General features: G+C 40.8%; 1 protein-coding gene across 1 annotated transcript; it reads left to right on the top strand.

The window, feature by feature from the left end:
* Nucleotides 1–2,695: 2,695 nt before the first annotated feature.
* On the top strand, nucleotides 2,696–3,631 carry LOC129653782 (putative olfactory receptor 8G3). The gene has a single exon (XM_055583470.1). It carries the CDS (start codon nucleotides 2,696–2,698, stop codon nucleotides 3,629–3,631), a length of 936 nt encoding a protein of 311 aa, XP_055439445.1.
* The last annotated feature ends 22,875 nt before the right edge of the window (nucleotides 3,632–26,506 follow it).

The raw sequence follows: 26,506 nt of genomic DNA, 5'->3' as shown, positions 1-26,506 counted from the left end.
CATACAGTTTTTTCAAGAGGCAGGTCAGGTGGTCTGCTATTCCCATCTCTTTCAGAATTTTCCACAGCTTATGGTGATCCACACAGTCAAAGGCGTTGACATAGTCAATAAAGCAGAAGTAGATGTTTTTCTCGAACTCTCTTGCTTTTTCAACAATCCAACGGATGTTGGCAGTTTGATTTCTGGTTCCTTTGCCTTTTCTAAATCCAGCTTGAATATCTGGAAGTTCACGATTCATGTACTGTTGAAGCCTGGCCTGGAGAATTTTGAGCATTGCTTTGGTAGCATCTGAGATGAGTTCAATTGTGTTGTAGTTTGAGCAGACTTTGATATTGCCTTTCTTTGGGATTGGAACAAAAACTGACATGGATGTCACCAGATGGTCAATAACAAAATCAGACTGATGGAGCCAAAGATGGAGAGGCTGTATACAGTCAGCAAAAACAAGACTGGGAGCTGACTGTGGCTCAGATCATGAACTCCTTATTGACAAATTCAGACTTAAATTGAAGAAAGTAGGGAAAACCCTAGACCATTCAAGTATGATCTAAATCAAATCCCTTATGATTATACAGTGGAAGTGACAAATAGATTCAAGGGATTAAATTTGTTAGTGTGCCTGAGAACTATGGATGGAGGTTCATGATACTGTACAGGAGGCAGTGATCAAGACCATCTCCCAGAAAAAGAAATGCAAAAAGGCAAAATGGCTGTCTGAGAAGGCCTTAAAAATAGCTGTGAATAGATGAGAAGTGAAAGGCAAAGGAGAAAAGAAAGATATAGCCATTTGAATGTAGAGTTCCAAAGAATAGCAAGGAGAGATAAGAAAGCCTTCCTCAGCGATCAATGCAAAGATATAGAGGAAAACAATAGAATGAGAAAGACTAGAGATCTCTTTAAGAAAATTAGAGATACCAAGGGAACATTTCATGCAAAGATGGGCACAATAAAGGACAGAAATGGTATGGACCTAACAGAAGCAGAAATATTAACAAGAGGTGGCAACAATACACAGAAGAACTATGCAAAAAATATCGTCATGACCCAGATAATCACAATGGTATGATCACTCACCTAGAGCCAGACATCCTGGAATGCGAAGTCAAGTGGGCCTTAGGAAGCATCACTACAAACACAGCTAGTGGAAGTGATGGAGTTCCAGTTGAGCTATTTCAAATCCTGAAAGATGATGCTGTGAAATTGCTGCACTCAATATGCCAGCAAGTTAACTAAAGTAATAACATAGATAATAAAATAGAAATTTGATAAAATGTTCATGGTTGATAATTCTGGAAGTACCAAGATTTATGAATTATTTAAAGCTGCAGAGGCAATCTTTTGAAGAACAGCTGCTACTGCTAAGTCACTTCAGTCATGTCCAACTCTGTGCGACCCCATAGACAGCAGCCCACTAGGCCCCGCTGTCCCTGGGATTCTCCAGGCAAGAACACTGGAGTGGGTTGCCATTTCCTCCTCCAATGCATGAAAGTGAAAGAATAGACAGAAACAAAAATCATTTCAGAGCTTTTCTACAGAGATTAATATATCCCTGAAGTAAAGAATGTTAAGGATGATGATTCAGGACTTGTGGTTTTAATTATAATATATTTACATTTTTACACTCATTATTTTTATAAATATTGTACTCTGTCTATGTGACTGTGATGCTCAACCATATTGGTGAATCCCTGAATCAACAGATATTCTTTGTGTTCAGATATGTTCTTTTACATCTGCATTGGAGAAGGAAACGGCAACCCACTCTAGTGTTCTTGCCTGGAGAATCCCAGGGACGGGGGAGCCTGGTGGGCTGCCATCTATGGGGTCGCACAGAGTCGGACACGACTGAAGTGACTTAGACATAAAGTGACCAGCCCACGGAATTTCATCTTACTGACAAGCATATCATGAGATCCAGTTCCACTTGACTATGCGAAGTGATGATAAGTTGTGTCTATATCATGCTCATGCTCATAAACTTAAAATCTTGACCTCGATGTAAAATTCTGCTGACTTGAAATAGGTTGGAATCCAGAAATTTGGAGTAAAGAAGAGTGCTCAAATGAATAGTAGAAATGTTCAATTTGTTTGACTTTAAAAGTCCAGAAATCAGTGTTTCTCTTAAACTTTATGAAATATCTCAATTATAAAATTCTTGAAGTTTATAAAATCTATTCTGATTCAGGAGAAGGCAATGGCACCCCACTCCAGTACTCTTGCCTGGAAAATCCCATGGACAGAGGAGCCTGTTAGGCTGCAATCCATGGGGTCGCTAAGAGTCAGACACGACTGAGCGACTTCACTTTCACTTTTCACTTTTCACTTTTCATGCATTGGAGAAGGAAATGGCAACCCACTCCAGTGTTCTTGCCTGGAGAATCCCAGGGACGGGGTAGCCTGGTGGGCTGCCATCTATGGGGTCGCACAGAGTCGGACACGACTGAAGTGACTTAGCATAGCATTCTAATTCAACCAGAATCATAGTCATCCTAGAGTGGCAATACAAGCTAAAGAAATCCCCACATTATGTATGTCCTCTGATTACCAATAAACAACGATCTCAGCAGGATTACTCTCTGCAGCACACACATGCACATACATATGTCCAAAAATATCTCTCTCTGTCTCTCACACACCTTAACAGAAAAGTACACTCATTTTCTCATTTTTAAACCTAGAACCTGCTGAGAAGAAAATGGACCCTGGAAATCACTCCTCAGTGACTGAGTTCATCCTCGCTGGGCTCACAGAGAAACCAGAGCTCCAGATTCCCCTTCTGGTCTTCTTCCTAGGAATCTACTCAGTCACAGCGCTGGGGAACCTGGGCATGATCACACTGATAGGGCTCAGTTCTCACCTGCACACCCCCATGTACTATTTCCTCACCAATTTGTCCTTTATTGACTTCTGTCATTCCACTGTCGTTACCCCCAAAATGCTGGTGAACTTTGTGACAGAGAAAAGTATCATCTCCTACCCTGAATGTATGACTCAGCTCTATTTCTTTATTGCTTTTATTATTGCAGAATGTTATATGTTGGCTGTAATGGCATATGACCGCTATGTTGCCATCTGTAACCCTTTGCTTTACAATGTCATCATGTCTTATAATAGGTGCTTCCAGCTCACAGTGACAGTTTATATTTTGTGCATCATTGAATCTGCAATCCATACAGGCTTTATGTTGAGACTCTATTTCTGCAAGGCCAATGTGATTAACCATTATTTCTGCGATGTCTTCCCACTCTTGGAGTTATCCTGTTCTAGCATCTCCATGAATGAATTATTGGCTCTAGTCTTTAGTGCTTTTAATGTCCTGATTCCTGTTTTAACCATCATTGCTTCCTACATTTTCATCCTCTCTACCATCCTTCACATTCACTCCACTAAAGGCAGATCCAAAGCCTTCAGTACATGCAGCTCCCATATCTCAGCTGTTGCTATTTTCTATGGATCTGCAGCATTCATGTACCTGAAGCCTTCATCTGTGAGCTCCATGGACCAAGGGAAAGTGTCCTCTGTGTTTTATACCTGCATTGTAACCATGCTAAACCCTCTGATCTACAGTCTGCGGAATAAGGATGTCAAATTTGCTCTGAAGAAAATTCTAGAGAGTGGAAAATGTAGATGAATAGACACAATGTCATAGTGTCATATCAGAAATATGCCTTTGGTTTGCTGAGATAGGCAATGTTTTAGTTTTATTGTTAAAAGTTTTGGAAATTCAGAATAATTTTCTCATATAATACCTTTCCCAAATTCTCTCTGGGCCACTTCCATTGAAACTGTTTTACAGTGACTATGTATGGAGAAATAACAAGAATAAAGTCACAGATTCCTAAGAATTAAAGAAGCTCCAGTTTGATTAAAAAAATACAAACAACCACAACTATGATGATCATCATAAAATAATAGCATACATGATTAAAATAGTATAAAATATCAAGCAGAAAGCCCAGCACTTTAAAGTAGATGACTTCATTTAGCATTTACAGTTTTCTCTCAGGAAAGCCCTAGTGCTATTTTATTCTGAAAGCTGAATAAACTGACACTTATTTAGTTTCAGTAAATGTCCATGTTCCCAAACATAATTAATGACAAGAATCTAGAATGTCTGGCTCCAGGACCCGTGATTTTACTCAAAATATAAATACTTGGCCCCAAGTAAAGGTGGGTAAGTCTAAGGCCTTACCAGTAATTTTCTTCTACACTTTAATATACAGTTCCTTATAAGACTGTGCTGCTTTCTTCTCTCCCTCCAATTCTAGTATCACTTTTGTTTCATTTGATATAATGAAGTAATTGAAATATTTCAAACCTGTCCTGATCAAAGGGAAAAAAAAATCAGTTGGAGAGTTACTGCAGAATCTTATGATAGAGTCTTACTAAAGAGATTCAAATTTCTATGCTCAACACCAACAATTTTTATAAAAGTGGCCCAAAACATTTTTTATCTTTATACTAGTAATGCTGTATTATTTATGGAACAGTTACTTATAGTAGCCAAAAAACCATAATTTACAAACAATTACCATTTCATGTCAGTTTCATCTTAGAATCATTTCTTCTTTCCTTTGCTTCTATCACCAGTCCCATCCACAACTGGGTGTTGTTTTTGCTTTGGCTCCATCCCTTCATTCTTTCTGGAGTTATTTCTCCACTGATCTCCAGTACCATATCGGGCACCTACTGACCTGGGGAGCTCATCTTTCAGTGTCCTGTCTTTTTTGCCTTTTCATACTATTCATGGGGTTCTCAAGGCAAGAATACTGAAGTGGTTTGCCATCCCCTTCTCCAGTGGACCACATTCTGTCAGACCTCTCCACCATGACCTGCCCATCTTGGGCAGCTCCACATGGCATGGCTTAGTTTTATTGACTTAGACAAGGCTGTGGTCCATGTGATCAGATTGGCTAGTTGTCTGTGATTTGGTTTCAGTCTGTCTGCCCCCTGACACCTTCTCTCAGTGCCTACCATCTTCCTTGGGTTTCTCTTACCTTGCATATCTCTTCACGGCTGCTCCAGCAAAACTGCTTATTTAACTTCTATACAGAGTACATCATGAGAAACGCTGGGCTGGAAGAAGCACAAGCTGGAGTCAAGATTGCTAGGAGAAATATCAGTAATCTCAGATATGCAGAGGAGAAGGCAATGGCAACCCACTCCAGTACTCTTGCCTGGAAAATCCCGTGGGAGGAGCTTCTTAGGCTGCAGTCCATGGGGTCGTTAAGAGTCGGACATGACTGAGTGGCTTCACTTTCACTTTTCACTTTCATGCATTGGAGAAGGAAATGGCAACCCACTCCAGTGTTTCTGCCGGGAGAATCCCAGAGATGGGGGAGCCTGGTGGGCTGCCGTCTGTGGGGTCGCACAGAGTTGGACACGACTGAAGTGACTTAGCAGCAGCAGATATGCAGATGACACCATCCTTATGGCAGAAAGTGAAGAACTAAAAAGCCTCTTGATGTAAGTGAAAGAGGATAGTGAAAAAATTGGCTTAAAGCTCAACATTCAGAAAACTAAGATCATGGCATCTGGTCCCATCACTTCATGGCAAATAGATGGGGAAACAATGGAAACAGTGAGAGACTTTTTTTTTTTTTTGGGGGGGGGTGGGGGGCGGTCTACAAAATCACTGGAGATGGTGACTGCAGCTGTGAAATTAAAAGAAGTTTGCTCCTTGGAAGAAAAGCTATTACCAGCCTAGAAAGCATATTAAAAAGCAGAGACATTACTTTGCCAACAAATGTCTGTCTAGTTGGAGAAGGCAATGGCACCCCACTCCTGTAAAATCCCATGGACAGAGGAGCCTGTGGGCTGCAGTCCATGAAGTCACAAAGAGTCAGACATGACTGAGCGACTTCACTTTCACTTTTCACTTTCATACATTGGAAAAGGAAATGGCAACCCACTCCAGTGTCCTTGCCTGGAGAATCCCAGGGACGGGGGAGCCTTGTGGGCTGCCGTCTATGGGGTCGCACAGAGTTGGACATGACTGAAATGACTTAGCAGCAGCAGTCAAAGGTATGGTTTTTCTAGTAGTCATTTATGGATGTGAGAGTTGGACTATAAAGAAAGCTGAGAGCTGAAGAACTGATGCTTTTGAACAATGGTATTGGAGAACACACTTGAGAGTCCCTTGAACTGCAAGGTGATCCAGTCAGTCAATACTAAAGCAAACCAGTCCTGAATATTCACTGGAAGGACTGATGCTGAAGCTGAAACTCCAATACTTTGGTCACCTGATCTGAAGAACAAACTCATTGCAAAAGTCCCTGAAGGTGGGAAAGATTGAAGGCAGGATGAGAATGGGACCACAGAGGATGAGATGGCTGGACGGCATCACCAACTAGATGGACATGAGTTTGAGTAAGCTCCAGGAGTTGGTCATGGACAGGGAAGACTGGCGTTCTGCCGTCCAGGGTGTCACAAAGAGTTGTACACGAGTCAATGACTGAATGGAACTGAACTGCACTGAACCATTATTTCTGTGATCTTCTGCCCCTCCTCAAGCTCTCCTGCTCTAGCACCTATCTCAGTGAATTACTGGTTTTATGTTTTGGTGCACCTAACATCTCTGTCCCCATCCTGACCATCCTCAGCTCCAACATCTTCATCATTTCCAGCATCATCCACATTTGGTCCACAGAGGGCAGGTCCAAAGCTTTCAACACATGCAGCTCCCACATCTCAGCTGTTGCTATTTTCTATGGATCTCTAACATTCATGTACCTGCATGCATCATCTGTGAGCTCCATGGACTAAGGGAAAGTGTCCTCTGTGTTTTATACCTGCATTGTAACCATGCTTTTTTTTATCCTATTGCTGTGCCCATGCTGAATCCCCTGTTCTCCAGCCTCAGGAATAAAGATGTCAATGTTGTCATGATGAAAATGATTGAGAGAATGTTTTTGTGACCAGACATAACATAAGCATGCTATTTTAGATATAGTCTTTGCTTATTACATTGTTGGATGTTTGGTTCTCTTACTTCAAAATCCTTACCAGAGCTTAAAATCTGAGTTAAGAACCCCTTCATGCTTTGTTCAGTTCAGTTCAGTTCAGTTGCTCAGTCGTGTCCGACTATGCAACCCCATGAATTGCAGCACGCCAGGCCTCCCTGTCCATTACCAACTCCCAGAGTTCACACAAACTCATGTCTATCGAGTCTGTGATGCCATCCAGCCATCTCATCCTCTGTCGTCCCCTTCTCCTCCTGCCCCCAATCCCTCCCAGCATCAGAGTCTTTTCCAATGAGTCAACTCTTTGCATGAAGTGGCCAAAGTATTGGAGTTTCAGCTTTAGCATCATTCCTTCCAAAGAACACCCAGGACTGATCTCCTTTAGAATGGACTGGTTGGATCTCCCTGTAGTCCAAGGGACTCTCAAGAGTCTTCTCCAACACCACAGTTCAAAAGCATCAATTCTTCAGTGCTCAGCTTTTCTTCACAGTCCTACCCTCACATCCATACATGACCACTGGAAAAACCATAGCCTTAACTAGATGGACCTTTGTTGGCAAAGTAATGTCTCTGCTTTTGAATATGCTATCTAGGTTGGTCATAACTTTCCTTCCAAGGAGGAAGCGTCTTTTAATTTCATGGCTGCAATCACCATCTGCAGTGATTTTGGAGCCCCCCCACCTCAAAAAAATAAAGTCTGTCACTGTTTCCATTGTTTCCCCATCTGTTTCCCATGAAGTGATGGGACCAGATGCCATGATCTTCGTTTTCTGAATGTTGAGCTTTAAGCCAACTTTTTCACTCTCCTCTTTCACTTTAATCAAGAGGCTTTTTAGTTCCTCTTCACTTTCTGCCATAAGGGTGGTGTTATCTGCATATCTGAGGTTATTGATCTTTCTCCCAGCAATCTTGATTTGTACCATTGCTCAAAACTGTGTGCTCCTACTATGTCATTTATTGTTTTGGGTGTGTACTTGCCTGCTTATTGTCCAAAATGCACTGTTATGTAATGTTCATGAAGGTTATCCTCGTGCATGTATTTCACTGCCATATCTGCAGGACCTAAGATAGTTCCTGGCACTAGAAAGACCTTGATAATTTTCTTATTTCCTTTTTAAAAATATTTACGGGAAGCTATAAACATCTCATACTATCTTTATCCATTACTTTCTCCAGTTAGCTACATATGACTTTTAAAAGTTAAAATCAATTGAACTTATGTTTGAAGAGTTCTTCAAAGATCTGCAATAAAATTGATGACATCCTAAATTATTTCTATAAAAAATTTAGAAGAATGAAATTGAGTAATTTCTGTATCAAACCCCAGTACAGGTAAGATAACTCATGAACACATGATTTTTTAAGCCATTAAATGAAGTCAACTACCCCAAGTCCTTGAAACAAAACTCTTGGTTGTCAAGCATGTAGCATATATGTGTTAAAAAAATAATATGTATATTTGTTATCTGATGGGGTAACATAGCAAATCTGGAGATACAGTGGTATCTGAAACTCGAATACTCCAGTCTAGATTACCATGGTTTCCCATAAGCAGACCAGAAAAGAACATCACCTATATTGACACTGAGAAAATTCTTAGTATGTAGAATTTTACCATATGTAAATTTAATTTCTAGATAAAGAGAAAAGATGATGACCTATATTGTTGCAGAGTTGTGGATCTTCCTAGATTGTCACCTTGAACCAGAACATGATTTTTTATTACTCTATATCTTAAGCAAAAAATATCTAGTAAATTTTTTTTCACATTATTTGACAGATCTGTATATTATTCCTCAATATTTCTTTTGTTTATATACTTGGAAAAGTCATTAACTTATTCTACTTGTTATGAGTTTTCATGGGGTTATGACAGTAACCAATTGAAACCTTCCTGCAGCACACATGTTAAAATATTTAAAGTACTACTGTTTTATAAATACATCATGACATCTAAATACAGTTATTATAGGTCTATGAGAAAAAAATGTTCAAATATTGCACGCAAAATTTTTTTCTGATTTTTTATTTATCTCTTGTGTGAAATCTCTTTAGAGTGTTCCTTTAATGCAGGTCATAAAAATTTCCTAAAATTTTGAATTCTTAGCTTGACGTGAAATTCACCAGAGCTCTAATAAGATTTATCACAATATTTCTTCCAACCTATAATCTAACAAAAACAATAAATTACAATGATATTACACTATTAAATACTTTAGAGTCAATGGGAGAAAAGGGAAGAGCTAATTGTAACTTTTCCTGACAGTTGATACTTGACAGTTGATTCTAATTGGAGATCATTAACATTACTTGTTCCTCATCTGACTCTTAGCATCAATACTCAGAGTATAAATCACAATTCATATCAATCTACCTTTGCAGAGGGCTATTGATTTCAACAAGTCAGGACCAGTGACTCAAAATTATTACAACAGAGTCTTCTAGGTTATGACTCTACAACAACAAGGAGTCCTGCAAGGTTAGTACTCAGAACTATCCATCAGCATCACCAGAACCATTTTTCCCTTCAGAGAAATAGAGTAGACGAATACACAGCACTGATGTTTTGGGGAGCAAGAGGGTTGTATCTGAATCCCAGTCCTGGACTTTAAAAAGTTAGATCTTCTGTTCTAGCTCCCTCTCAGTGCACTAATAGATGCAAGTAGCTATTTTTCTGTCTCTATCTGTCCTTACTCTAATATCAACACTCCCTGAGGCGCAAAGGTTCCCTTACCATCTTTCTGTGCCCACTGGATAAATGTATGGCCAGTATTTCTTTGTTTACTCACTTCAGCTCAGGCAGTGTGAGAGCTTCCTTCACTTGAGTTGGAGTCTATGTTAATTTATCACTACAAATCCTTTCAATAATTTTATTAAAAATCATATTTATTGATAGCTGTATGCAAGGCATTGTGCCAAGCATTGCATTGAGTTTACAGTCTAGTACAGAAGAAAAGCCAAGAAGTAACTCATAATAATTGATAAAGAATTAAGCATGTTCTAAGGGTAAACATAAGAAGGGTATTCCTCAGCACATAGAAAATGGTCTTATTAACTGGGGTTTCCATTATTAAAACCCTTAACTGAAGGACCCTAACTATTGAATAGATTTCATCAGATACACGGTGGGAATGTGTGAGAGAAGACAAAGAATACGATGAGTCATAAAAGAAATTCTATCAAATGCTGTTTTGTGTCATTGTTAAATCATGTGATACCTGGTGGGATATAAAAATAAAAGATTTTGTTGGGTGAAATAAATCATTGAATGACAGACATTTATTCAAACTTTATTTGGCAACCTTGGAAAATATTGTATTTAAGAGATTAAGATTTAATAATAATTTCAAATTTCTGTATCATGATATGTATTTAGGTAGAAAGGAGAAACAAAAAAATGTCTTAAGGAAAAAAAATTTTAAAATCCCAGCCATCATAGAAGGAATGATAATGCCACTGAGACAAAAGGGGCTGGTGCACTGGGACCACCCAGAGGGATGGCATGGGAAGGGAGGAGGGAGGAGGGTTCAGGATGGGGAACATATGTATGCCTGTGGCAGATTCATTTCGATGTATGGCAGAACCAATACAATATTGTAAAGTTAAAAAAAAATATATAATTGAAAGCAACTCAATAGATTGAAACTAAAATAACATTGACAGAATCCAGTTCTTACCAACTGTATGGGACTGTGCTAAGCACCTCATAGGGATAATTTATCTGAATTTACACAGAAGGTGGATTTTAGTATATCTGTTTTTTTTTCAGAGAGTTGGAGAGTAGACATATTATCTCAAGACTCCATAGCAAGAATGGGGTTGAGCTAAGGATTTGATCCTCTATTGTCTAACATAATCAGGATCCATTAGAATGAAGATATTAGAAGTACATTGAATCCAACTACCCATTAGGTGCAGCTGTGACAGTGCACACGCCTGGGTGGTTGCGACCGCGCACAAGCACGCAGCTGAGAGGAGCTACCTTAAGTGTGAGGTCACGTGTGAGGGCAGAAGCCGAGAGGACCCCATGCCCAAGGGGCAGCGGCCAAGAGGAGATACCCCACGTCCAAGGCCAGGGGCAGTGGCCGAGAGTGCCAGGCTGCGATGGCGCAGGAATGGCAGAGAGGAGCTACCCAACATCCAAGGTCGGGGCGGCAGCGGAGAGGAGCTACCCTGTGTCCGAGGTCAGTGGCGTTGGCCAGAGCAGTTACCCCGTGCCTGACTGAGTTCAGGAGTGGCGGCCAAGAGTGCCAGGCCGCAACAGCACAGGAGCAGCCGAGAGTAGCTACCCCACGTCCAGGGTCAGGGGCAGTGGCTGAGAGCAGCTACCCCACATCCAGCAGCCAAGAGGAGCTACCCCATGCCCAAGGAACGGTGGCTGCTCAGGTGCAGGAGGGCCTAGAGGAGTCACTACACGTTCAAGGTCAGGAGGGGCGGCTGTGAGGAGATACCACTCGCCCAAGGTAAGGAGCAGCGGCTGCACTTTGCTGGATCAGCCATGAAGAGATACCCCACGTCCAAGGTAAGAGATACCCCACGTCCAAGGTAAGAGAAACCCAAGTAAGATGGTAGGTGTTGCAAGAGGGCATCAGAGGGCAGACACACTGAAACCATAATCACAGAAAACTAGTCAATCTAATCACACTAGGACCACAGCCTTGTCTAACTCAACGAAACTAAGCCACGCCATGTGGGGACACCCAGGACGGGCGGGTCATGGTGGAGAGGTCTGATAGAATGTGGTCCACTGGAGAAGGGAATGGCAAACCACTTCAGTATTGCCTTGAGAACTCCATGAACAGTATGAAAAGGCAAAATGATAGGATACTGAAAGAGGAACTCCCCAGGTCAGTAAGCTGCCCAATATGCTACTGGAGATCAGTGGAGAAATAACTCCAGAAAGAATGAAGGGATGGAGCCAAAGCAAAAACAATACCCAGATGTGCAAGTGACTGGTGATAGAAGCAAGATCCGATACTGTAAAGAGCAATATTGCATAGGGACCTGGAATATTAGGTCCATGAATCAAGGCAAATTGGAAGTGGTCAAACAGGAGATGGCAAGAGGTAACGTTGAGAATCTAGGAATCAGCGAACTAAAATGGACTGGAATGGGTGAATTTAACTCAAATGACCATTATATCTACTACTGTGGGCAGGAATCCCTTAGAAGAAATGGAGTAGCCATCATGGTCTACAAAAGAGTCTGAAATGCAGTACTTGGATGCAATCTCAAAAACGACTGAATAATCTCTGTTCATTTGAAGGCAAACCATTCAATGTTACAGTATCCAAGTCGATGCCCCAACCAGTAATGCTGAAGAAGCTGAAATGGAATGGTTATGAAGACCTACAAGACCTTTTAGAACTAACACCCAAAAAAGATGTCCTTTTCATTATAGGGGACTGGAATGCAAAAGTAGGATGTCAAGAAATACCTGGAGTAACAGGCAAATTTGGCCTTGGAACACAGAATGAAGCAGGGCAAAGGCTAATCTAGAGTTTTGCCAAGAGAATGCACTGGTCATAGCAAACACCCTCTTCCAACAACACAAGAGAAGACTCTACACATGGACGTCACCAGATGGTCAACACCGAAATCAGATTGATTATATTCTTTGCAGCCAAAGATGAAGAAGCTCTATACAGTCAGCAAAAACAAGACCAGGAGCTGACTGTGCCTCAGATCATGAACTCCTTATTGCAAATTCAAACTGAAATTGAAGAAAGTAGGGTAAACCACTAGACCATTCAGATATGATCTAAATCAAATCCCTTATGATTATACAGTGAAAGTGAGAAATAGACTTAAGGGACTAGATCTGATAGTCAGAGTGCCTGATGAACTATGGACAGAGGTTTGTAACATTGTACAGGAGACAAGGATCAAGACTATCCCCAAGGAAAAGAAATGAAAAAAAGCAAAATGGCTGTCTGAGGAGGCCTTACAAATAGCTGTGAAAAGAAGAGAAGCAAGAAGCAAAGGAGAAAAGGATAGATATAAACATCTGAATGCAGAGTTCCAAAGAATAGCAAGGAGAGATAAGAAAACCTTGCTCATGCCAGTCCAGGTTCAATGCACGATACTGGATGCTTGGGGATGGTGTTCTGGGACGACCCAGAGGGATGGTATGGAGAGGGAGGATGGAGGAGGGTTCAGGATGGGGAACACGTGTATACCTGTGGTGGATTCATGTTGATATATGGCAAAACCAATACAATATTGCAAAGTTAAAAAATAAAATAAAATTAAAAAAAAGAAAGAAAGAAAGAAAGCCTTCCTCAGCAATCAATGCAAAGAAATAGATGAAACAACAGAATGGGAAAGACTAGAGATCTCTTCAAGAAAATTAGAGATACCAAGGGAACGTTTGATGCAAAGATGGGCTTGATAAAAGATAGACATGTATGGACCTAATAGAAGCAGAAGATATTAAGAAGAGGTGGCAAGAATACACAGAGGAACTGTACAAAAAAGATCTTCACGATCAAGACAATCACGATGGTGTGATCACTGACTTAGAGCCAGACATCCTGGAATGTGAAGTCAAGTGGGCCTTAGAAAGCATCACTACAAACAAAACTAGTGGAGGTGATGGAATTCCAGTTGAGCTCTTTCAAATCCTGAAAGATGATGCTGTAAAAGTGCTGCACTCAATATGCCAGCAAATTTGGAAAACTCAGCAGTGGCCACAGGACTGGAAAAGGTCAGTTTTCATTCCAATCCCAAAGAAAGGCAATGCCAAAGAATGCTCAAGCTACCGCACAATTGCACTTATCTCACACGCTAGTGAAGTAATGCTCAAAATTCTCCAAGCCAGGCTTCAGCAATATGTGAACCGTGAACTTCCTGATGTTCAAGCTGGTTTTAGAAAAAGCATAGGAACCAGAGATCAAATTGCCAACATCTGCTGGATCATCAAAAAAGCAAGAGAGTTCCAGATAAACATCTATTTCTGCTTTATTGACTATGCCAAAGCCTTTGACTGTGTGGATCACAATAAACTGTGGAAAATTCTGAAAGAGATGGGAATACCAGACCACCTGACCTACCTCTTGAGAAACCTATATGTAGGTCAGGAAGCAGCAGTTAGGACTGAACATGGAACAACAGACTGGTTCCAAATAGGAAAAGGAGTATGTCAGGCTGCGTACTGTCACCTTGCTTATTTAGCTTATATGCAGAGTACACCATGAGAAACGCTGGGTTGGAAGAAGCACAAGTTGGAATCAAGATTTCCGGGAGAAATATCAATAACCTCAGATATACAGATGATACCACCCTTATGGCAGAAAGTGAAGAGGAACTAGAATGCCTCTTGATGAAAGTGAAAGAGAAGAGTGAAAATGTTGGCTTAAATCTCAACATTCAGAAAACGAAGATCATGGCATCTGGTCCCATCACTTCATGGGCAATAGATGGAGGAACAGTGGAAACAGTGTCAGACTTTTTTTTGGGGGGCTCCAAAATCAATGCAGATGGTGACTGCAGCCGTGAAATTAAAAGATGCTTACTCCTTGGAAGGAAAGTTATGACCAACCTAGATAGCATATTCAAAAGCAGAGACATTACTTTGCCAACAAAGGTCCGTCTAGTCAAGGCTATGGTTTTTCCAGTGGTCATGTATGGATGTGAGAGTTGGTCTGTGAAGAAAGCTGAGCACTGAAGAATTGATGCTTTTGAACTGTGGTGTTGGAGAAGACTCTTGGGAGTCCCTTGGACTGCAAGGAGGTCCAACCAGTCCATCTTAAGGATATCAGCCCTGGGATTTCTTTGGAAGGAACGATGCTGAAGCTGAAACTCCAGTACTTTGGCCACCTCATTCGAAGAGTTGACTCATTTGTAAAAGACTCTGATGCTGGGAGGGATTGGGGGCAGGAGGAAAAGGGGACGACAGAGGATGAGATGGCTGGATGGCATCACTGACTCGATGGACGTGAGTCTGAGTGAACTCCGGGAGTTGGTGATGGACAGGGAGGCCTGGCATACTGCAATTCATGGGGTCGCAAAGAGTCGGACACGACTGACTGAGTGAACTGAACTGACTGAACTGAGAGAATATCTGCTATGTACGTGGTTATTTAGCCTGTGCTCCAACTTTTATGACTGTCAGCTCAGGGTGAGTTTGATGATAGGGATGTTTGTCTTTGCTGTGAAACCAAATATTTCTTCCCATAGTTTGAAGCAGTTAATTTTACCCAATCTCTTGAATGTATACAATAAGTTCAGTACCTCTCATTTCCATATAATGAATGTTTAAATAGCTTTCCTGTGCCACAAGAATTTTTGCTTTGCTATAAAAAAAGGTCCTCGATTGTTTTAGCCGTCTTAAAATAACTGATTTCTAGATCATATTTATGAAATTCTGCAGCTTTACCTATATCACACACAATTGCTTTTTACCTCATACTGTACACAGTAGTCTATATAATGCTTGAGTGTTATGAATATGAATTTCTTTTTTCTGAACCTACTCATTTTCTTTGCAAATCTAAATAGAAGATACATTGGTCTTTTAAAAAACATATCACTGTTGACTAGTATTGAATTGACACTAAAATTACTTGTTTTATTTTGCATGTACTTTATTAATCCACATCTCTATCATCTTTGAATGCTTTTTAGAGCATGTGCAAATACACGATTATATTTTTAAAATGTCGGCATACCAAATGCTTAGTGCTTTGCATAGATCTGTCTTAGTACAATGATGCCCTGATCACAGTGTTGGAGTACATGACTTTTATTTAGGCCATTATACTCTCACCTCTAAGATTATCTAAATTAGAATGAGAAAGAGTAGTTCATGGGGTGGGAAAACCTACTGAGGTATAAACATGAAGTATAAAATGCATACCTCAAGACCCCAGAGCAAGAATGGGATTGAGCTGAGGATTTGATCCTCTATTGTCTAACATAATCAGAATTTATTCAGATCAGATCAGATCAGTTGCTCAGTCGTGTCCGACTCTTTGCGACCCCATGAATCACAGCATGCCAGGCCTCCCTGTCCATCACCAACACACGGAGTTCACTCAGACTCACGTCCATCGAGTCAGTGATGCCATCCAGCCATCTCATCCTCTGTCATCCCCGTCTCCTATTGCCCCCAATCCCTCCCAGCATCAGAGTCTTTTCCCATGAGGGAACTCTTCGCATGAGGTGGCCAAAGTACTGGAGTTTCAGCTTTAGCATCATTCCCTCCAAAGAAATCCCAGGGCTGATCTCGATCAGAATGGACTGGTTGGATCTCCTTGCAGTCCAAGGGACTCTCAAGAGTCTTCTCCAACACCACAGTTCAAAAGCATCAGTTCTTTGGCGCTCAGGTTTCTTCACAGTCCAACTCTCACATCCATACATGACCACTGGAAAAACCATAACCTTGACTAGACAAACCTTTCTTTGTTGGCAAAGTAATGTCTCTGCTTTTGAATATGCTATCTAGGTTGGTCATAACTTTCCTTCCAAGGAGTAAGCGTCTTTTAATTTCATGGCTGCAGTCACAATCTGCAGTGATTTTGGAGCCCAGAAAAATAAAGTTTTACACTGTTTCCACTGTTTCCCCATTTATTTCATAAGAAGCAATGGGACCGGATGCCATGATCTTTGTTTTCTGAATGTTGAGCTTTAAGCCAACATTTTCACTCTTCTCTTTCACTTTCATCAAGAGGCTTTTGAGTTCTTCTTCACTTTCTGCCATAAGGGTGGTGTCATTTGCATATCTGAGGTTATTGATATTTCTCCTGGCAATCTTGATTCCAGCTTGTGATTCTTCCAGCCCAGCCTTTCTCATGATGTACTCTGCATATAAGTTATATAAACAGGGTGACATTATACAGCCTTAACGTACTCCTTTTCCTATTTGGAACCAGTCTGTTGTTCCATGTCCAGTTCTAACTGTTGCTTCCTGACCTGCATACAAATTTCTCAAGAGGCAGATCAGGTGGTCTGGTGTTCCCATCTCTTTCAGAATTTTCCACAGTTTAATGTGATCCACGCAGTCAAAGGCTTTGGCATAGTCAATAAAGCAGAAATAGATGTTGTTCTGGAACTCTCCTGCTTTTTCCATAATCCAGCGGATGTTGGCAATTTGATCTCTGGTTCCTCTGTCTTTTCTAAAACCAGCTTGAACATCAGGAAGTTCATGGTTCACATATTGCTGAAGCCTGGCTTGGAGAATTTTGAGCATTACTTTACTAGGATGTGAGATGAGTGCAATTGTGCCGTAGCTTGAGCATTCTTTGGCATTACCTTTCTTTGAGAGTAGAATGAAAACTGACCTTTTCCAGTCCTGTGGCCACTGCTGAGTTTTCCAAATTTGCTGGCATATTGAGTGCAGCACTTTTACAGCATCATCTTTCAGGATTTGAAAGAGCTCAACTGGAATTCCATCACCTCCACTAGTTTTGTTTGTAGTGATGCTTTCTAAGGCCCACTTGACTTCACATTCTAGGATGTCTGGCTCTAGGTCAGTGATCACACCATCATGATTATCTGGGTCGTGAAGATCTTTTTTGTACAGTTCTTCTGTGTATTCCTGCCACATCTTCTTAATATCTTCTGCTTCTGTTAGGTCCATACCATTTCTGTCCTTTATCGAGCCCATCTTTGCATGAAATGTTCCTTTGGTATCTCTGATTTTCTTGAAGAGATCTCTAGTCTTTCCCATTCTGTTGTTTTCCTCTATTTCTTTGCATTGATTGCTGAGGAAGGCTTTCTTATCTCTTCTTGCTATTCTTTGGAACTCTGCATTCAGATGTTTATATCTTTCCTTTTCTCCTTTGCTTTTCTCTTTTCTTCTTTTCACAGCTATTTGTAAGGCCTCCCCAGACAGCCATTTTGCCTTTTTGCATTTCTTTTCCATGGGGATGATCTTGATCCGTGTCTCCTCTACAATGTCACAAACCTCATTCCATAGTTCATCAGGCACTCTATCTATCAGATCTAGTCCCTTAAATCTATTTCTCACTTCCACTGTATAATCATAAGGGATTTGATTTAGATCATATCTGAATGGTCTAGTGGTTTTCCCTACTTTCTTCAATTTCAGTCTGAATTTGCAATAAGGCGCTCATGGTCTGAGCCACAGTCAGGTCCTGGTCTTATTTTTGCTGACAGTATAGAGCTTCTCCATCTTTGGCTGCAAAGAATATAATCAATCTGATTTCGGTGTTGACCATCTGGTGATGTCCATGTATAGAGTCTTCTCTTGTGTTGTTGGAAGAGGGTGCATTTCTTGGCAAAACTGTATTAGTCTTTGCCCTCCTTAATTCCATATTCCAAGGCCAAATTTGCCTGTTACTCCAGGTGTTTCTTGACTTTCTACTTTTGCATTCCAGTCCCCTATAATGAAAAGGACATCTTTTTTGGGTGTTAGTTCTAAAAGGTCTTGTAGCTCTTCATAGAACCGTTCAACTTCGGCTTCTTCAGCAGGATCTATTAGAATCAAGATATTAAAAATACATTTAATCCAGCCACCCATTAAGTGTGTCCTAAGGAATTAGATAGCATATTCAAAAGCAGAGAAATTAATTTGCCAACAAAAGTCCGTCTAAGTCAAGGCTATGGTTTTTCCTGTGGTCATGTATGGATGTGAGAGTTGGACTGTGAAGAGGGCTGAGTGCCAAAGAATTGATGCTTTTGAACTGTGGTGTTGGAGAAGACTCTTGAGAGTCCCTTGGACTGCAAGGAGATCCAACCAGTCCATTCTGAAGGAGATCAGCCCTGGGATTTCTTTGGAGGGAATGATGCTGAAGCTGAAACTCCAGTACTTTGGCCACCTCATGCAAAGAGTTGACTCATGGGAAATGACTCTGATGCTGGGAGGGATTGGGGGCAGGAGGAGAAGGGACGACAGAGGATGAGATGGCTGGTTGGTATCACTGACTCGATGGACGTGAGTCTGAGTGAACTCCGGGAGTTGGTGATGGACAGGGAGGCCTGGTGTGCTGCGATTCATGGAGTCGCGAAGAGTCAGACACAACTGAGTGACTGAACTGAACTGAACTGTGTATGTCTGTCTTTGTGTTTGTTTATAGGGAGGTTGTGTAAAAGAGTGGGGGACAGAGTTAGTAAAATTAGTAAATTTTCTTTCTGGTTTCTGTAACTACCCAGACAGCCCATGCTTTCACAGTGATTTGAGTGGCGGGCGGGGGTGGGGGGGGGGGAGCAGTGTTAGTCACTCAGTCATGTCCAACCCTTTGACCCGATGGACTGTAACCCGCCAGGCTCATCTGTCCATGGAATTCTCCAGACAAGAATATTGGAATGGGTTGCCATTTCCTTCTCCAGGGAATCTTCCCAATCCAGGGATCAAACTCGTTATAATCTGAGCCATAAGGGAGAAGCTTTCCTGTTACATAGACACAGGAGAAACGCTCAGCTTGCCTGCTGAACTCTCAAGCAGTACAACTTCAATATAATTATCCTTTCTCTTATAATTTCTTTAGTGTATAACACAAAAAAGCAAACACTATAAGATATAACTCTGTTATACATGTAAACACTCTACCTTGATTCCCTCTTCTTTTTTTAGTGAAGTCCAAACAGACACTCTCTTGCTTTTTCGATGATCCAGCAGATGTTGGCAATTTGATCTCTGGTTCCTCTGCCTTTTCCAAAGCCAGCTTGAAAATCCGGAAGTTCACGGTTCGCGTACTGCTGAAGCCTGGCTTGGAGAATTTTGAGCATTACTTTAATAGCGTGTTAAATGAGTGCAATTGTGCGGTAGCTTGAGCATTCTTTGGCATTGCCTTTCTTTGGGATTGGAATGAAAACTGACCTTTTCCAGTCTTGTGGCCACTGCTGAGTTTTCCAAATTTGCTGGCATATTGAGTGCAGCACTTTTACAGCATCATCTTTCAGGATTTGAAAGAGCTCAACTGGAATTCCATCACCTCCACTAGCTTTGTTCGTAGTGATGCTTTGTAAGGCCTGCTTGACTTCAGATTCCAGGATGTCTGGCTCTAGGTGAGTGATCACACCATCGTGATTATCTGGGTCATGAAGATATTTTTTGTACAGTTCTTCTGTGTATTCTTGCCACCTCTTCTTAATATCTTCTGCTTCTGTTAGGTCCATACCATTTCTGTCCTTTATTGTGCCCATCTTTGCATGAAATGTTCCCTTGGTATCTGTAATCTTCTTGAAGGTATCTCTAGTCTTTCCCATTTTATTGTTTTCCTCTATTTTTTGCATTGATTAGTGAGGAAGGCTTTTTTCTCTCTTCTGACTATTCTTTGGATCTCTGCATTCAGATGCTTATATCTTTCCTTTTCTCCTTTGCCCTTAGCTTCTCTTCTTTTCACAGCTACTTGTAAGGCCTATTCAGACAACCATTTTGCCTTTTTGCATTTCTTTTTCTTGGGGATGGCCACGATCACTGCCTCCTGTACAATGCCATGAACCTGCATCCATAGTTCTTCAGGCACTCTGTCTATCAGATCTAAACCCTTGAATCTATTTGTCACTTCTACTGTATAATTTTAAGGTATTTGATTTAGGTCATACTTGAATGGTTTAGTGGTTTTCCCTACTTTCTTTAAGTCTGAATTTGGCAATAAGGAGTTCATGATCTGAGGAACAGTCAGCTCCCAGTCTTGTTTTGGCTGACTATATACAGCTTCTCCTTCTTTGGCTGCAAAGAACATAATCAATCTGATTTCAGTAGTGACCATCTGGTGATGTCCATGTGTAGCGTCTTCTCTTGTGTTCTTGGAAGAGGGTGAGTTCTCTTGGAAAAACTCTATTTGCCTTTGCCCTGCTTCATTTTGTACTCCAAGGCCAAATTTGCAGGTTAATCCAGGTATCTCTTAACTTCCTACTTTTCATTCCAGTCCCCTACAATGAAAAGGACATATTTTTGGGGGGTGTTAGTTCTAGAAGGTCTTGTAGGTCTTATTGAACTGTTCAACTTCAGCTTCTTCAGCATTACTGGTTGGGGCACAGACTTGGATTACTGTGATATTGGATGGTTTGCCTTGGAAATGAACAGAGATCATTCTGTTGTTTTTGAGATTGCATCCAAGTACTGCATTTCTGACTCTTTTGTTGACTATGAGGGCTACTCCATTTTTTCTAATAGATTCTTGCCCACAGTAGTAGATACAATGGTTGTCTGAGTTAAATTCATCCATTCCAGTCCATTTAAGTTTGCTTGTTCCTAAAATATCGATGTTCACTCTTTCCATCTCCCTTTTGACCACTTCCAATTTACCTTGATTCATGGACCTAACATTCATGGTTCCTATGCAATATTCTTTACAGCACCAGACTTTACTTCCATCACCAATCACATCCACAACTGGGTGTTATTATTTACTTTGGCTCCATCTCTTCATTCTTTCTGGAGTTATTTCTCCAGTGTTCTCTGGTATCATGTTGAGCACCTACTGACCTGGAGAGTTCATCTCCCACTTACTAGTATATTAAGTGGGAAAAGAGGAAGGAAATTGTGCAAATGGTGTGAAAAGAGAGAAGACCTACTCTACAAAAACTGAAAATGGGAAGGTTCAAATTTTCCTCAACATGGTGAGAAAGAAATAATATTGTCAATAAAATTATTTTAATTAAACACAGAACCTTCCTGCCCTGTGACTAATTGCACAGAGAGATAGTTTCTAATCAAATTGGTCTCGTACTTGGATTTTTTCTCAGAGCAGTTTTTCACATCTTTATTTCTCAAGCTGTAGATTAAGTGATTCATCATGGCAACCACATTGCTGTAAAAGAGAGAAGAGATCTTTCTCTCATTCATAGACCCAGCAGAAGATTGTTTGAGGTACATAAATATACATAATTCAAAGATCAGAGAAACAGCAATGATGTGGGAACTGCAGTTGTTGAAGGCTTTCTTCCCTCCGTGGAGCATATGTGGAGGATGTTGGTAAGGATGAGAGGGTAAGAGACAAAGATGTTGAGATTGGGTGCAATGATGTTAGTACCTGCCGCAATGAAAAGTTCCAGGTCGTTGATGTAGGTACTTGTGCAGGAGAGCTGGAACAGAGGGTAGATGTCACAGAACTAATGGTTGATGGTGTTTGCATCTTAGAAGGTCAGTCTCAACATGCATTCAATGTGAGCAACCGCACAAGAAAATGCCACCAAGTAGGAACCAAGTATAAGGCTGGAACATACTTTAGAGGACATAACAACATTATACAAAAGTGATTGCAGATGGCCACATAGCAATCATAGGCCATTGATATCAGCACATAGATCTCAGAAATTCAACAATAAACAGAAAAAGTAAAGCTGAATCATGCACCCCATGTAAGAAATAATATTCTTCATTGATACAAAGTTAGTCATCATTTTGGGTATAAACACAGAAGAATAACAGAGATCTATGAAGGACAAATTAAAGAGGAAAAAGTACATGGGGGTGTGTAGGTGTGAACTTATCCCAATTAGAATTATCAGCCCCAAATTTCCCATCACAATGACCATATACATAACCAGAAACAGGAAAAACAGGGGGAGCTGGAGATCTGGGTGGTCTGTTAATCCCAACAGGGTGAATTCAGTCACATAAGAGTAATTTTCAGTCATTCTTCTCTAAGGGAATCTGTTAACTCACAAGAAATGGGTAGCATTAGAAAACAACTCAGTTCTCATAATAGTTCATCCTAAGGTAGCGTGTATAAACTGGCAATGCATGAGCCTAGACCCTACCTAGACCCATTAAGTTTACCTTTACCATTATCATGATACATAGTGAAATGGACTTTCACTTTATCAGAGCTTTTGTAAGCTAATATAACAAAGACATCATAAACAGCCTATAGTGGGAAGACAACAGGCAAAGATGACACTGGAAAAACCAAGGGAGAAGAACTGTTGGTCAGGACAGGGGTGTATTACTTTCCTCTCAACATTTCCTCATTCACCTCAACTCTTCCCTCACCAGGAAAATTGGAGGCAGTGTTCCTAGCAACCAGGTGCTAGCTTCCAATGCAGATTAGTCTTGACTGGTAGGAACCAAGAATTCTGCTTTTAATACAAAATGAAGGCACCAGAATCCTCATGAGGTTAAGTTACTTCCTCTGTTAGAGTGTAAAAACTACAAAGGTAGAAGACTGAGAGTTCCACCTATTTAGAAGAGACTTCCTGATTGATATACTCTTTGAGCCCCTGAATGACTCTGAATATTCTCTGACCAACCCCCTGAAGAGATTTTGCCACAAACTTCACTTGAGTCTCAGAAGTACACAAAATGGGAGAGAACAGGCATATTTGCATCCCTGGATTTCCATCTCAAAACAAGGATTATATGTTGTAAATTGAATTCAGAAACTTACCCTCCTTAGTTCAGAAAACCTCAGGGCTGGCTCTCTTATCAGTGGTCTTTACCCAGTTGATATTGAAAATTCATTTTCAGATTCTTGAGGCTTAATTCCTTTGATTCTAAGGGAGATAGCCTAGACTTATGTCGACATATTCCTTGGAAATTTTTCTTAACTAATATAAAATCTGACAATTATTTTCAGTCCTTTCAAGCAACAGAGGAAAAAAAAAGCCTTTTTATTATTATACTTGCTACCTGATTAAACACAGAAGATTTAATGTGTGTTTAATGATGTGATGCATTTGGTTAAAAATAGGCTAGAAGCTTGTTCAGTCTTTTCTTCAGGGTGTAGATTATATGTATAAATGGGAATAAGGCAATTATATGTCTTGGATCATGACCTGTCTTTTGTTTCTTGGGGGCTCACTGCTTTACTCCTTTTCATTTTAGGTATTGTACATCCCTCAGTGTAAATCTGAAGTAAATTCTCATCTCCTCATTACACTCATCTCTGAAGGAAAAGCTACTAAATTATTTAATTCCCTCTTTATTCCCATTTCCCAAATGTATATATTTTCTGTAAGGCTCTTATTTCCAGGTTTCCTTATGTCTTTATCTGAAAATTTTCAAGTGTTGCAGCTACTCATTTCAGTTCTTCCCTCTCTAGAATATCTCTGAAATGATTTGCAATGTTGCATATTCCTTCTATGGGGCTTCCCCAGTGGCTCAGTGGTAAAGAAACTGCCTGCAAATTCAAGAGACACAGGTTTGATCCCTGGGTCAGAAGATCTCCTTGGATGGAAATGGCAACCTATTCGAATATTCTTACCTGGAAATCCCTTGAACAGAGGAGCCTGGTGGTTTACAGTCCATAGTGTCACAAAGAGTCAGACATGGCTTAGCAGCTCAACATTTTCCTTCTATAGTTTATACCTTTAAAAACACTTACTTGAAATTTATACTTGATTCTCCCACTGGGTCATTTTATGTAACATTTCAGTAACTGAAGTTATCAATTTCTTCTCATCACAGAAAAGAGTAGCGATTATCGAGTTGAAGTGTTGTGAATCTTAATTTTCTACTTACAAACTATAACTCTTTGGGTAAGTGACTTCTCTTTCTGTTCCATCCAGTAAAATAACCTCTCTTTCATTGGGCTACTGTGTTAATTAAATGGAAGAAGCCCAAGTGAACTGGTTGAGAAAGTATCTGAAATATGGTAAATAGTCAATAAATGTCAGTTGTCATTATCTGTGCCCATAAATGCCACTAGATTCTCCACCATAACACTCATCAGACTTTTTTGCCCCCTGAATATCTGTGTTTCTCTAGAAATTGTAAATTCTATAAGGAAAAACATTTCTTCTATTTTGTTTACTATATGGCTTCTAGATCTAAGACAATGCAGAGTACATAGAAGAAACTCAATAGATATTTCTGAAAATCATGTTATTTTTCTCTAAAAACCATCAGAACATATTCAACATTTTTCTTACCCCAAATCACAACATCTGAAACCACAATGACCTCCACCCATGTCCCTTAGCCATCACACAACTTCCGGCTTTTCCCTGGTGGCTCAGACGGTAAAGTGTCTGCCCACAATGTGGGAGACCCGGGTTCGATCCCTGGGCCGGGAAGATCCCCTGGAGAAGGACATGGCAACCCACTCCAGTACTCTTGCCTAGAAAATTCCATGGATGGAGGAGCCTCGTGGGCTACAGTCCATGTGGCCACAAAGAACTGGACACGACTGAGCGACTTCACTTCACTTCATTGTAATATTGAACTTTAGTGGCTTCTAATGATTATTTTAGCATTTTCCAACATACTCTTATTTAGCCATAAACGTTGTCATTAAACTCACTCTTATTTAGCCATAAAGACCGAAGTCTGAAATCATTGCTCTATCCCTCTCTAGTTCAAGTACCTTCTATGGTTATGAGAGGGTGATAGGCAGAAAGGCCAGGGGTCTCCAAACAGAGGAAATAGGCTGCAAGTGTCACAGTTTCCTCTCTCTTTTAAGCGGTAGGAGGAAACAAACTAGTGTTATATTTTTTCCTCTTCTGTATACAAATATAAAAAGAGGATACAGGAAGCTTGGGGCTGGTGCACTGGGATGACCCAGAGGGATCGTATGGGGAAGGAGGTGGGAGGGGGATTCAGGATTGTGGACACGTGTACACCCGTGGTGGATTCATGTTGATGTATGGCAAAACCAATACAGTATTGTAAAGTAGTTAGCCTTAACGGACAACCCAGAGGCATGGTATGGGGAGGGAGGAGGGTTCAGGATGGGGAACACGTGTATACCTGTGGTAGATTCATGTTGATATATGGCAAAACCAAAAAAAATATTGTAAAGTTAAAAAATAAAAAAAAATAAAAAAGAATAAAAAAAATAAATAAATTTAAAGTAGAAAAAAAAAAAAAGAGGTTTCTCTTAAAATTTTATGTTACCATAATGACACCTGGTTCCACCTAAACTTAACTTTTCTCAAACCTTAAGCTAACCAATGCATTTTTCATATGGAAATGTTTGTCTTCAGTCCATTTAGTTCAGTTGCTCAGTCATGTCTGACTCTTTGCGACCCCATGAATCGTAGCATGCCAGGCCTCCCTGCCTATCACCAGCTCCAGGAGTTCACTCAAACTCATGTGCATCGAGTCAGTGATGCCATCCAGCCATCTCATCCTCTGTCATCCCCTTGTCCTCCTGCCCCCAATCCCTCCCAGCATCAGAGTCTTTTCCAATGAGTCAACTCTTTGCATGAGGTGGCCAAAGTATTGGAGTTTCAGTTTTAGTATCAGTTCTTCCAATGAACACCCAGGACTGATCTCCTTTAGAATGGACTGGTTGGATCTCCTTGCAGTCCAAAGGACTCTCAAGAGTCTTCTCCAACACCACAGGTCAAAGGCATCAGTTCTTCAGCGCTCAGCTGCTAATGTACTTACTCTGTATATTAATGCATGTACTCTGTCTTCAAGTGGATTCTCAGAGAAGGCAATGGCACCCCACTCCAGAACTCTTGCCTGGAAAATCCCATGGGCAGAGGAGCCTGGTGGGCTGCAGTCCATGGGGTCGCTGGGAGTTGGACACAACTGAGCAAATTCACTTTCACTTTTCACTTTCATGCACTGGAGAAGGCAATGGCACCCCACTCCGGTGTTCTTGCCTGGAGAATCTCAAGGATGGGGGAGCCTGGTGGGCTGTAGTTCATGGGGTCGCTGGGAGTCGGACACGACTGAGCAAATTCAC

This window comes from Bubalus kerabau, chromosome 5 (assembly GCF_029407905.1).
Source record: "Bubalus kerabau isolate K-KA32 ecotype Philippines breed swamp buffalo chromosome 5, PCC_UOA_SB_1v2, whole genome shotgun sequence".
Classification (NCBI taxonomy): Eukaryota; Metazoa; Chordata; class Mammalia; order Artiodactyla; family Bovidae; genus Bubalus; species Bubalus kerabau.
The sequence above is the reverse complement of the archived record's forward strand: the minus strand, read 5'-3'. Positions and strand labels throughout refer to the sequence as shown.